This window comes from Gymnoscopelus microlampas (genome assembly GCF_963454915.1).
Source record: "Gymnoscopelus microlampas genome assembly, chromosome: 7".
Classification (NCBI taxonomy): domain Eukaryota; kingdom Metazoa; phylum Chordata; class Actinopteri; order Myctophiformes; family Myctophidae; genus Gymnoscopelus; species Gymnoscopelus microlampas.
Genome location: NC_139944.1, coordinates 33,969,623 through 33,983,504, shown reverse-complemented (window position 1 = coordinate 33,983,504; position 13,882 = coordinate 33,969,623). Strand labels below are relative to the sequence as shown.

Sequence of the window (13,882 nt, the reverse complement as noted above, 5' to 3'; positions counted from 1 at the left end):
CATTTATAATTGATTGCATACAGACGGCTTATCATGAAGCTCAATATGAGAGGTGTATGTACAGTATGTATAATATGAATGTTGGCTTGTGGATTGCTACACAGTAACAATCCTCACTTAATTTATCCATTTGTTACTCCAAGAGTCAGAGTGTACAAATGTATCCAAATGGACGTGTAAGGGTTCATTACAGATTACAGGTCCTTTCGGTTACAGGTTACAGGATTTTACAGTGAAAGCTCCTATGGGTGTTGTAGGTTGATGTTGTTGTTGTTTTTTGTGTGTTTATCTAATGACTGGGGATGGATTCTCTTTGCTTATTCTGTAACCATGCCATGACACACATTCACACCTGGGAGCTTCCCTGCACAACCACTGTTGTGCCGGGTTTCTAGAAGGTTATAGATACCGGTTTCCTGTTACAGTTAATTTCCCCATAGCTTTGTTTGATTGTCTCAGCAGCAGATTTGAACCGGAAACATGTGACTCTGACCCTAACCCTGCTGCCGAGCCAGTTGGCCTCTGTATAAATATGATATGTATATTTGAATGTGCGTATATGGGTATATGCACGCATTCGGATGTATGTCTTTCACACACACTTTCACACACATGTGATGGTGTGGGTAAGTATGAAGACATGAATGTAAATATTGAAACATTTTGAGCGTTCGATTAATACGAACTGATAAAGTAGTTTTGGATGCAATTGCGGATCACTTTTGAGCGTTCATTTAATATGAACTTTGTAACTATGAATAACTTAAACCGACATGTATAAAGGATAGGCATAATAAGCTGGATAGGCATAAATAAGCTATGAGCTTCAGCCTATGCCTTTTCGGTCAAACAGCATGAAAAAAAAAAAATTATAGTGTGTAATGTTTTGTGTAACTGTGTGGATCAAAATAAACTAAACTAAACAAAAAAAACGATTGGAAAGTATTTTTGTCAAATGTTCGCCTATTATGGCTCAGAATAGGGACACTATATAGGGTTCAAGTGGCTAAGCGTTGGGCTTTGTGTTTCCTATTGCAGCCACATCAACCAGAGGACCCAGTTTGAGAACCCTGTCCTGGAGGCCAAGAGGAAGTTGACACAGGCAGCCGCACACCAAAAGGCAGTGACCGCCCCACAAGGTAACCACACTACTGATGTACTGTATGCTACAAAGCAGTGGTTCTCAAACTTTTTCATGTCAAGGACCTCCAAATTGACACTTATTAGCCAGCGGGGACCCCCAATTGAAAAGATATACCAGGGGACCCCCATAAGAGAAGATATTTACGGCTCTAGCAGTGATTCCCAACCATTTTAATTTCAAGTACCCCCAGTTTGACATGCATTAGGCTACAGACCCCCATTTAATGACATTTCTATCTCTGGGACCCCAATTTATATTGTAAAATCAATGTTATAATTTAACTCTGAGAGTGTACAAATGGAACCAAATGGACACGTTAGGGTCCATTTGGTTCCATTTGTACTCTCTCAGAGTTACTGACCCATAAGGGTCCATTTGGTTCCTTACTATCCATCATTTAGCTGGGGACCCCCTGAAACTCCCTCAAGGACCCCTGGGGGTCCCCGGACCCCACTTTGAGAACCAATGCTATAAAGGCAAGGTAAACCACAGTACTGATGTACGCTATTAAAGGCAAGGTACAGTACCAATCTTTTTTCTGTGTAATCATCTTCGCCAGTAATATAAAAATAAAAAGTGTAAACTACCATGGCACACAGCTACCGTTAAAAGGGACAGACCTTTAAAGAATGACTCAATGATTGTCCTCCCTGCTCGCTACTCTGCAGGAGACTATAATTATTGTCTCCCTCAAGTTTTATGGGTCACTTTAATGACCGATAAATGTGATAGATTCTGAAAGATGAAACTTGTAATGCCCGCTCTCCTCCTCGACTTGCCACAAACTTATTCCACTTAGTGTAACCAAAACACTATAAGTGGAAACGTATCTTCTTATTTTTTCTTTACCTTGAATGTGTGTGTGCGTGCGTGCGTGCGTACGTGCATGTCCGTCTCTCTGTCATATTATTTTTTTGCACGCTGACGGCAGGCCACGGACCTCAATTGTCCAATATTTTTCAAATCGCTCAAAGACAACTATGTTATTTTGTTGAATTAATAGTCAGGGAACAATCTTCCCTCCAGGTTATGGGATAAGCGTCCTGCTACTAACTAGCCAATTACAGCGCTCCTCCTGTCCCTCTGTCCTATGGGATGCATGAACTAGCCAATTGAACTGCAAGCCAACGTTAGATTAATTAACCCCCAAAGTATACAAGTCTTCATGTCCGTGCACATTCTACTCAGGACGAGCTGTCTTAAGTCAGTTTGTTGTTGGCCCCTTTTACACATTTTAGATTAGATTGCAGACGATCGGCAAAGGAGAGAGAAAGATGGAGAGAGGTACTGAGACCACTGGTTCTCAACCACCCTTACAGGTCTGTAATTCAGAGAGGATTTTCCGAGAGGACCCATAAGGGTCCATTTGATTCCTTTTGTACACTATCAGAGTTAAATTAACACATTGTAGTGTTACAGTGTAGATTCTACTCCACTACATCTCAGAGGCAAATATTGTACTTTTACTCCACTACAATTATTTGAAAACTTGAGTTACTAGTTACTTTGCAGATCTCAATTATTTTATAATTATAAAACATACATTAACCATCTTTTGCCCTATTTTACGCGACGTGTTGTGAGCTTGTAGATCTGATATTTTCAAAATAAAATGTATTTTTACTTTTGGTTCTTTAAGTGATTTTGATTTTGATTTTGATGCCAATGCTTTTGTACTTTTACCCAAGTAGATTTTGAATTCCGGACTTGTACTTGTAACAGAGTACTTCTACATTGCAGCATTGATACTTTTACTTAAGTAAAACATTTCAATACTTTTTCCACCACTGGTAATCACATGCTGTGCTACTCCTGAAACTTTCCTGCATATACATGGCTTTCAGGGCGTGTGCACTGGATCCTGCATTCTGCTGAGCTCTTTCCCCTTTTATCTGCAGAACATGCGTTCTGTCAGCGCTAGGCGACACTGCGCTCTCCGCTCTTTTGGTTGACATCAAACCCAAGACATATCCAGCATAATAAACATAATGAATTAAATATGCATTCATTACTGCAGATGTATAATAGATTAACCCATTGAGCCCGGGAACGCATCTGTGTCACTTTTGTCACTCTTTGGGCTATTCAAAAATCTTGAACATTAGTGCAAATCTTTGAGTATATATTCTACAAATGTCTTCTAAATCCTAACAGCTTTTTGAAAAAAAACGTATGTTGCTATATTAGTGGTGCTACAACTTTTCCATGTCAAGGACCCCCAAAATGATATGGATTTGGCCGCGGACCCCCATCTCAAAATATGTTGTTCCGAGGGACCCCCCCCCCCCCCAGACCGGAGTTAAAAATATTTGCTTTAGATTTGTACACATTTTCACGATTTTTCAAAAAATAGCAGATCTACAAGCTCATGAGCTTGTATATCTGATATTTTTGAAGTATAAAATAATGGTTAAAGTGGTTACACAGATGTGATCCCGGTCTTAAAGGGTTAAAGGGCAGATCGACAGTTGCTCAGGGCAAATGGTTTCAGCGTGTGGGAGAGGCGACGTGCATGGAGGGAGGATGGAGTGTTTTTTTGTGCCGCACGTGGCACCAACACATCAGAGAGGCCAATAATCAGAAATAGTGCTGGGCAATTAAAGGTAGGGTAAAGCAAGTGTTAAATAGCTCTATATTCTGATAGTACTCATTGCTATAGAGTGTTTGTTCAGTAACAGGAGTCTCCATTAAATTAAACGAGTGAAATTGGAAGTGATGACACTAAGAAATGAGCAGACAAAATTGGAACTGGAACTATTGTGAAAATAGCGGATCTACAAGTGAGCCTTTAGAGCGGCTATTTTCAAAATGTTTGCCTCTTTCTTATATTATTTGACAATTTGGACAATGTTTGACCAGTTTTTATAGTATATATTTTTTGAGGCATTAAAAAGGTCTTAAAAGTCATTAAATTGTCACTTCACTGTCATCTGGGGACCCCCCCTCCCCCCCAAAAAAAATCATGTCGGGACCCCCCCTGACCCCCCCGACCACAGGTTGAGAACCACTGGCCTATCCGACCAACTCGACGTCGGGCACGACACTCCCTCGAGTTTGAAATCGGTCAGTCGGACAGGTCTTGAGACACGCAGATCTAACAGACACGCGGACAAGCGCACAGACGGACGGATGCAGAGATTTCGCGCATTTATAATAGGAGAACACTCGCTCAGTGATCGTAATCAAGGCAAAAGTTTGAAATGATGGTGATATTGATTTGAAGTCATAATATCGGCCAGCCGTAATCAGAAATCTATCCAGCCAGACGTGCTGGAAAACATTCCTCTGATTACACAACAACCCAGTGAGCTGTCAGCTGGTTGCTATGATGAAACCCAAACACCGGCAGACCGTTGCACCTCAGGCTGATGTTTCAGGATTTCAGGATGAGATTTTGGAGGCAGGAGCTTCCCAGGGAGGGAGTGTCATACAAGAGGAGAGCTATGTGGCTTTCAGTTTAGACCAGTGGTTCTCAACCAGTGGTCCGGAGACCACCAGTGGTCCTTGGGGGGGTTCCAGGGGGTCCCCAGCTAAATGAGTTAACATAGAGTCACAATCATTTTAACCACTTAGCTTTGGCTATTAAAAAATAGCAGATATACAAGCTCATAGCGCGGCTAAGATATCTACATAACATATATATAGAGTGCCACGCTATGAGCTGGTAGATCTGCTATTTTTGAAAAAATCTTGAAAATGTGTGCAAATATTTGAATATATATATATATATTTTTTTTTAAGCGAACATTTTTAACTCAAATCTTTGCTTCTGGAGGTTCCTGGCACAAAACATTTTCAGATGGGGGTCCGTGGCCAAATGTATATCAATTTAGGGGTCCTTGGCAAGACAAAGGTTGAAAACCGCTGGTTTAGACCAGTTATTCTCAACCTGTAGACGGGGGCCAAATAGTTACACTACTAATAATAAAAAAATCACACCTTGTGTGAAGGAAGCGGTGCCTTTGGGGCGGGCCTTAACGGGGCCTTAACTCATTTCAGTTCGTCCCTATTGGTGGTCTGAGTCCACTTACCAAATCTGTACTTGGTAGCATGCTGCGAACTGGAATGATGGCTGTTTAAAGGCCAGCCAATAGGCAGACAGAGGGGGCGGGGCTTAAGTAATGACAGTGAGTCCCTATTGCTGGCTTTAGTCCATGTACAAAATTTGTACTCCATAGCATGCTGCGAACTTGAGTTATGGCTGTTTGAAGGCCAGCCAATGGGAAGACAGAGGGGGCGCGGCTTCAGCAATTCATGCTGGTCCCTATTGGTGGTCTAAGTCCACATACCAAATGTGGACTTGGTGGCATGCTGCAAACTGGAGTTATAGCTGTTTGAAATCCCGTGCTCATCCCGTGCTCATACGGGCGCTGGGGGTCCCTGGACCCCTCTTTGATAACTTCATCAATGCATGCTCGTGCCTATTGGTGGTCTAAGTCCACATACCAAATGTGGACTTGGTGGCATGCTGCAAACTGGAGTTATAGCTGTTTAAAATCCCGTGTTCATCCCGTGCTGAAACGGACATCCCGTGCTGAAACGGGGGGGGTCCCTGGAGCCTGCTTTGATAACTTCAGCAATTCATGCTCGTCCCTATTGGTGGTCTAAGTCAACATATGAAATTAGGACCTGGTGGCATGCTGCGAACTGGAGTTATAGCTGTTTGAAATCCCGTGCTATAAACGGGCGGACGGACATAACATCATTGGGGGTCCCTGGACCCCTCTTTGATAAGCAGTGGCACGTGTGGCCAAAGAGAGGAGAGATGGCATAGGCAATGTCCAAGGCCGTGTGTGTGTGTGTGTGTGTGTGTGTGTGTGTGTGTGTGTGCGTGTGTTTGTATGTGTTTCTTCTTTGCCGTCAGGCTCATACGGACGGACGGACGGACGGACGGACATACGGACAAAGCCACGTATAGAGCGGTTGGCACCGCTAAAAAGAAAGAAAGAAAATAAGAAGAAGAAAATAATATTAATATAACATTAATATAAGAAAAGTATGGGTGGGCTAGTGGTCAGATGGGTGGGCCATGAACGCTTTTGAGATTTTCAAGTGGGCCCTGTTGGGAACCACTGGTTTAGACTCATCTGCAATGTTTATCTGACACCCAGAACACCAGGGTTCCATGGCCTCTTTCCATTGATACGTTGACTAAACAGCTTTACGGTTAACCTCTTTAGACCTGATTCATACTTAGTTGTGCGACATTGCGACACAATGTGCAATACACATGTATTGCATTGTAACATGTTGTGAGCTTGTAGATCAGATCATTTTCAGTGTGCAACTAACCTTAAATCAGGCATTAGTATTCCAGAGACGAGACATTTTTATTTTCTATTCTACTACTCAACACTCTTTTAGTCCTAATGTTAAAATTGGAGTAACAACCTCTGTATTACTATAAAATGTAATGTATTGTAAAGTGACGTATGTAAAGGAAGTATTCGCACATCCACTTGAAAAACAAAGCATGAAAAAATATTCTCATGAACAAAAAGATGTAGTGACGTAACATAACACATACAGGCATTATATAGTATTGGTATCACGACTGTGTGAACATATTTTAAATGACATTTATTCAGTCATGCTGAATTGTTTCTCTAGGGACACATATATAACCCTCTTTGGTCACACATTAACACATCAAAAAACACATCACAGCTGTTGGATGCAGTGGATCTTATGTGCTCCTCTGCCTATGACCTTCAAAGCCTGCCCACAAACACTGGCACACACACACTGCTCCCCTGGGCTTGGCTAGCACGCGAAGCCCCCCTCATTTCCTCTCTCTTTAATCTCTCTGTTGCGTTCTCTCTCTCTCTCTCTGTCACTTTCTCTCGATCTGTCACTTCACTCAGCCTATTTCTTCTCTTCCTTCTTCCTCTCTATCTCCACTCCCTCTCCCTCAGTTTGTTCACTCAGTCAGTCAGGTTATAGCGCCATTGGGGAGAGAGAGAGAGAGAGAGAGAGAGAGAGCCTTCCAACGTTGAGTCCATCAACCAATTTAAATGTGATTATGTAAATGTGCTTCGCTTGATCCATGCAACAGGACATCTGGAGCCCACACTGACACATTAACTTCTACTCACAGGCCTCCATATCTATGTGGAGGCTGCCTGCCTGCCACTGCGACTGCCTGCACACACTCTCACATCTCATGGGAGTGCTTTTCATTTAAATTCCACTGAAGCTCGGAACACTTTCAAAATAAATTGTTCCACTGGCTGACGTGGGCCACGGCGCAACTGTGAGTCAATGAGAGGAAGGCATGTATGTGTGGTAGGGGTGCAACAGTTAGTCGAACTAATCGATTTAATCGACTATAAAAAAATCATCGCTCTAATAATAATCGATGGCTATTTTGGGCATGTCGGTGTGGGTGAAAAGGTTAAAAAAATGACCAAATTCCCCAAATCGTTAAAGAAACCAATTCTGTATGACACCGTTGTGTGACGAAGTATAGAATAGCACTTAAATGGTTAATTGATTTGTTGATATACAAAAAAGTTTTTTGTTTTTTTTTAAATATAAAAACCCTGCGTTTTTCAATTATTTTCGATTAATTGAAAAAGTAATTGATAGAATAATCACAAAGAAAATAATGGATAGTTTGTTAAAAACATTTCGTCCTCCTCTACAGTGTCCTGGTCCCTCAGCATGTCAAGGCACCATGTTGTGTAGTCAGGACTTGTCTGGGTTCAAGCTCAGACTTGACCTTTGCCAAATATCACGTTGTCTCAGGTTCCTATGCACCTGAACTGCTGAAGTTCACCATCTCCTGAAGCAGAACTCTGTGACAAATACACTTTCCACCTGGAATGTAAGCGGTATACTCACTCACCTCAACAAAACGTATAACCTCACTGAAGAGTGTAACCTAAATACAAGCTTATCTAAGGACAAAAGAAAAATACATTTTCATTTTTGCAATGGAAGGTTTACAGACATAGTGACGATTCCACGCACTGTGACATTCCCAGAAAATGTCTACCTCCTTCAATTCACCATATTCTCACAGAAGCCATTTTACCCGTACATGGTTCTTGTGTGTATTGAGTGTGACGTGTATACAGTCACAGTGCTGTCGCCTTCATCAGCAGGCTGTGGGTTTTACTCAAAGCAATAAGCCAATTCAGGCCAGAGACAAGTCAGGCAAGCGAGAAGGTTGGGAAATAAATGGCGCGCGCGTGATCCAAAGTGCTGATAGCACAGTAATGCCCGATAGTGGCACTGCCCAATTTAATGCGGTATGACCCTGACAGTTTGTTATCTACTGTAGTGTGTGTGTGTGTGTGTGTGTGTGTGTGTGTGTGTGTGTGTGTGTGTGTGTGTGTGTGTGTGTGTGTGTGTGTGTGTGTGTGTGTGTGTGTGTGTGTGTGTGTGTGTGTGTGTGTGTGTGTGTGTGTGTGTGTGTGTGTCTCGAGACACTGAACCCATATTGATGCTGCCACTGACCTTAAGTTGCTCCTTAGCTCAAGTTATAAAAAGCCCTCGTGTTGACAAACCTTTGTTACTGACTCACAGGCTGCAGTGGAAAAAAATATAGGCAACTCCGACGTTTGTACAAATGGAACCAAATGGACCCCTAAGGGTTCATTTTGGTTCCATTTGTACACACTTCAGAGTTAACCCATTAAGACCGGGAACGTATCTGTGTCACTTTAGATTTATTTGGCCATTCAAAAATAGCAGATATACAAGCTCATAGAGCGGCACCGAGTGCTGCGCTAAGTCTGCTATTTTTCTTTTTTTTTGTGAAAATGTGCAAATATTTGAGAAATACTTTGCTTCTGGGGGTCCGTGGAACAAAATATTTTCAGACGGGGGTCCGCGGCCAAATACATAATTGTGGGGGTCCTTGACATGAAAAAGTTTGAGAAACACTGATATATATAGCAACATACGTAAAAAAAGAAAGAAAAAAAAGCTGAAGACATTTTTAGAATCCCCCAGACACAAAGATTTGAGTTAAAAATGTTCGCTTTAAATATATATATACAGTATATTCAAAGATTCGCACACATTTTCATGATTTTTCAAAAATAGAAGATCTATAAGCTCATCGCGCGGCACTCGGTGCCGTGCGATGAGCTTGTAGATCAGCTATTTTTAAATAGCCAAAGAAATCTAAAATGACACAATCACGTCCCCGGTCTTAATGGGTTAAATTAACAATAAGGATTATTAATATTATTACCATAACAGCTCATCAGATAAGTAAATGAGCATGAGGTTCATGCATTATGTTATCACTTACGTCTATCTTTAGGTGTTGCGTTCTGAGCAGGGTTTTTAGTGTATCTATTTAATCAGTGTGTAACGTGCCTTATAATTGAAAATAGCTTTTTTTTTGCAGTGTTGACATTTAGCATGTTATGTGTGGAATTGATGAACAATGCATCAATCAGAGGATTTTGCTGTGTTCCATGAAAAGTGCCATTAATCAGCATTGCCACTTTGGATGCTGATTACCTTTTATCTCTCTCTCTCTCTCTCTCTCTCTCTCTCTCTCTCTCTCTCTCTCTCTCTCTCTCTCTCTCTCTCTCTCTGTATTTCACGCACGCACACACGTACACATCCATACTATCTGTGCTGACATTCTTTTGCACCTTAATGTCTAATCTCATATACATAGCTGCTGCTTTGTGGACCTGCCAAAGTGCTTCCACCTTTGTGCCTAACCTTATGTCTAACCTAACCTTATGCTATGTGTACTGTATATACTGTATGTAGATATCTTAGAATCTAAGATATAAGGCAAACATCTAAGACTTAGATGTTTGCCTAACCCTGACATTTTGTCCTTGCCCCCCCCCCCCCCCCGATGGAGCAAAAATTGGAATCAATAGCATCAACTTTATTGTCACATCACATGTTTACAGGTGTAAAACAGTGGGTGAAATTAGTTTTTGTGCAAGCTCCATCGTGTTTGTTATTTCCATTAAAGAGAAAGGGAAGCAGAAGGCGGGGGGGGGGGGGGGGGGGCAAGGGAAAGGGAAAGATCAATAACAAAACAAAAACAATGTTAATCTTAATATTTACTCAATCACAGTACATCTATCCTGTGCGGTATGCACCTGAAGTTAGACATAAGATACGTACCGCATCGGATAGATATACTATGTGTAAATAGTATGAAAGTCACCTTCGATGTAGCCTCGGGAACCCATGTTGTTGTTTTTTTGCTTCAAAAGAAAAAAAAGCCTGGGGTAACGTTGCAGGAACTGTGGCCTATAGACAGGTTTCCTGTTAGTAAACATTGAGAGGAATATGACCGCGCAGCTGCGGGGGGAAGCCTATGGGTGCGTTTGGAAATTACGCACCGGAGCACACTCGCCTATTAGTTTGTATTGGCCAGTGCGCTCACTGCCGCTCAGGGCTGTATTTTCGAACGCGCCTTCCACCCCCAGGCATGCGCAGATTGCGCATTCTGCTCTGTGATGACGTCGCTCGGAAACCCGTCTATAGGAGCGGGAGCGAACCTTGTATTTTCCTAACCAATCAGAGTGCAGAGGGGCGTCGCTCCAAATTTAGTGACGACGTCAGTGTTCTGTGCACAGGCCTGGGGGGGAGGGGAGGGGAGGCGGGCACATAGATTGGTGAAGCAATAGGGAGCCGGCGTTGGCTCCCAGCGCTAGGTTTGGATCCGCCCCCCCCCATGCCTTGGAAAGGCTATGGTTCCTCTAGCCTACCTTTGATGTGACAATAACATCGCTTGCGATTCTGACTATCTCTGTCATTTTAGATTTATTTGGCTATTCAAAAATAGCAGATATACAAGCTCATAGCTCATAGCTATGAGCTTGTAGATCTGCTATTTTTGAAAAATCGAGAAAATGTGTGCAAATTAATATATTTATATTATTTTTAACTCAAATCTTTGCTTCTGGGGGTCCCTGGAACAAAAATATTTTGAGATGGGGCAAATACATCCTTGACATGAAAACGTTTGAGAACCACTGATATAGAAACATATGTTTTTCAGCTTGTAGATCTGCTATTTTTTTTTAATCTTAAAAATGTGTCACCTTCGAACCTTGATTGTGATTCTGTACCAATGCACAGGTAAAGGAGGAGCGTCTGGCTTCACGGCGGACCCCGGCGAGCTGCAGGGGGAGCTGTACCACACGGCTCTGAGGAAGAGCTCCCAGGGCTTTGGCTTCACCATCATCGGGGGAGACCGCACCGACGAGTTCCTGCAGGTGAAGAACGTCCTCAGCGACGGGCCCGCCGCCCACGACAACAAGATGGCCTCCGGTGAGCAAAAACAAAAAAAAAGCAGTGGTGGAAGAATGACTCAGATTTTCTTACTTTTAAGTAAAAGTTTAGCACGATGTGGGTAATGCTCTGTTACAAGTGAATGCACTGTATTCAAAACGTTACTTGAGTGAAAGTACAAAAGTGTTGACATCAATTTATATATTGATATCTATATACATATTATATATTATATATATTATACATAACATATATATATATACCATTTATAAATATTATTTCCCCCAAAAGATAGCAGCTCTACAAGCTTCGTCGCATCGTAGAAAAGTAGCTAGTAACTCAAGTTGTCAAATAATAAGTAGTGTAGTAAAAAGTACAAGTATAAAGTATCGAAAAACTGAAACGCTCCAGTAAAGTAAAAGTACATCAAAATGATACTAAAGTGCCAGTACTTGAGTAAATGTACTTAGTTACTTTCCACCTTTGGCAAAAAGCCTCAGTGGACATGCATAAACACTCTATTGCAGACCTCTTTTCAAAACCACAGCCACTCCACAACAATGACCACAGAGAGACAGAGTGGGTGGTGAGTGGGTGCTTGCTATTCAAATTGTAAATAGTGGTTTTGCTGTTTTTAATGCTGACGCAGCGAAGCCAACGGTGACATTTGCAATGTGTTGACCATAAGGTCGCGGACAGAGACCTCGTATCTCCATATTTCACCTTTTTTTTCCCATAAACTAATGCCCTACTTTATTGTGCAAGAGTGCTGTCTGATCTACAAGCTCATCTTCTACGGGCTCGATCTACGATCTATTTGCTATTTTAGAAAAGGTTTTAACCCATTTAGACGTGGAACGCATCTGTGTCACTTTTTGATTTGAGCAAAAAAGCATTATTTTACACTTTAGCTTTTAAAAAATAGCAGATATACAAGCTCATAGCGCGGCACCGAGTGCCGCGCTACGAGCTTGTAGATCTGCTATTTTTGAAAAATCGTGAAAATGTGTGCAAATCTTTGAATATATATTCTGCTAAAGCGAACATTTTTAACTCAAATCTTTGTTTCTGGGGGTCCCTGGATCAAAACATTTTGAGATGGGGGTCGTGCTCCCTTTAAGCAGCATACCGTAAGCACACCTCAGAAGCCATCCCGCCTGCTGAACAAAGACTGAACCACTTGCACACTTGAACACACTTGCATTTGGAGAAATAATGGGACATTCCGCAAAAATATCAGAAAATTGCATCTATCAAATCTCTTTCGCAGAAGAGATTTTGTGCGCTCGGCTAGTTTCTAGGAAAGAAAGATAGACCCCTGATGTACCCTAGTCAGCGAAGTACATAGGGTTTAAGTGGTTAAAGGACAATTCTGAGCTTTATCTGGAGTTAGAGCTTGGCACATGAAACTTTGGACTATCGCATTGTTTATACATTTTGCCCATACTGTATGTGTTGTACTTCGGTTAATATGGTCTCAGGTACTGACTGTCTCTTGTTTGTGACTGTCTGTCTGTTTGGTGCCCTAAATTATATTTGGACTATAAAGTGATGCTGTATTGTATTCACATTATATTGGCTCATTCCAGAAGTGTCTTAAACACAGCTGTATTAAACATGCAAAAACGTTGCCGCCCGCTCGTGGCTCCGCCGAAAACAAGCGCTCCCTTAACGTCTCGCCTCCCACGGAAACAGTAATAGCACACCCTACAAGGCATATGGCAGCCATCTCCTTTTTTTCTGTATTGCCTGGTGATACTACACTGTATCGCTGCTTATTCTCTATTCCCGTCCTATATGGTGTTTTCCCTACGCAGTAAAATGTGGTACTTTAGTGTTACCTTAACTCTGCAAGTGTAAACTTGGACCCATAAGGGTCGATTTGACAATTTTCATAGTTAGATTTTCCCTTAGGATCTGTGTAGCGCACACACTCCCATGGGTGGCAACAGCTCGTTAACAACAGCTCAGCCTCTGTGGTGATCGAGCAGCAGTGTTGGAAGATGTACTCACATTTTTTACTTACAGTAAAAGTGTCAATGCCACAGTGCAGAAATAACCTGTTAAGTAAAAGTCTTGTATACTTCATACTTATGTAAAAGTATGAAAGTATTGGCATCAAAATATACTTAAAAGTACCAAACGTTTAAATAAAAAATGTTCAAAAATAGCAGAAGCGATGCATTATGAGCTTGTACATGTAGATTGGCATCTTTTGTATAATTGAAGTCTAAAATAGGGCTTAGTTACTTTTTACATCCGGTGGAGCTAGGCTGTGTGCTCTGTGGCACAGAGGCAGAACAGAGCAGTGCAGTGTGGGGGTATGAAGCCATCTGACGTCTTTGTTGTCGACTTTCTGATCCTTCTACTGCCTTGAGGCTGTCTGCACATCCACAGCAGCTGTGAGGGAGCACTGTGCGTGCGTGTGTGTGTGTGCGTGTGCGTGTGTGTGTGTGTTCGTGAATTTGTGTATTTGTGCGTGCGTGTGCGTGCGTGCGTGCGTGTGTGTGCACG

General features: G+C 42.0%; 1 protein-coding gene across 3 annotated transcripts in view; it reads left to right on the top strand.

The window, feature by feature from the left end:
* Positions 1–13,882, top strand: part of magi3b (membrane associated guanylate kinase, WW and PDZ domain containing 3b) — a 305,615-nt gene that overhangs the window by 260,698 nt on the left and 31,035 nt on the right. For all 3 annotated transcript variants that reach the window (XM_084062094.1, XM_084062095.1, XM_084062093.1), the window contains exons 8-9: positions 1,039–1,139; positions 11,216–11,407. In XM_084062094.1, coding sequence (XP_083918220.1) covers positions 1,039–1,139; positions 11,216–11,407 — 293 coding nt within the window. The remainder of the gene's footprint in view (positions 1–1,038; positions 1,140–11,215; positions 11,408–13,882) is intronic.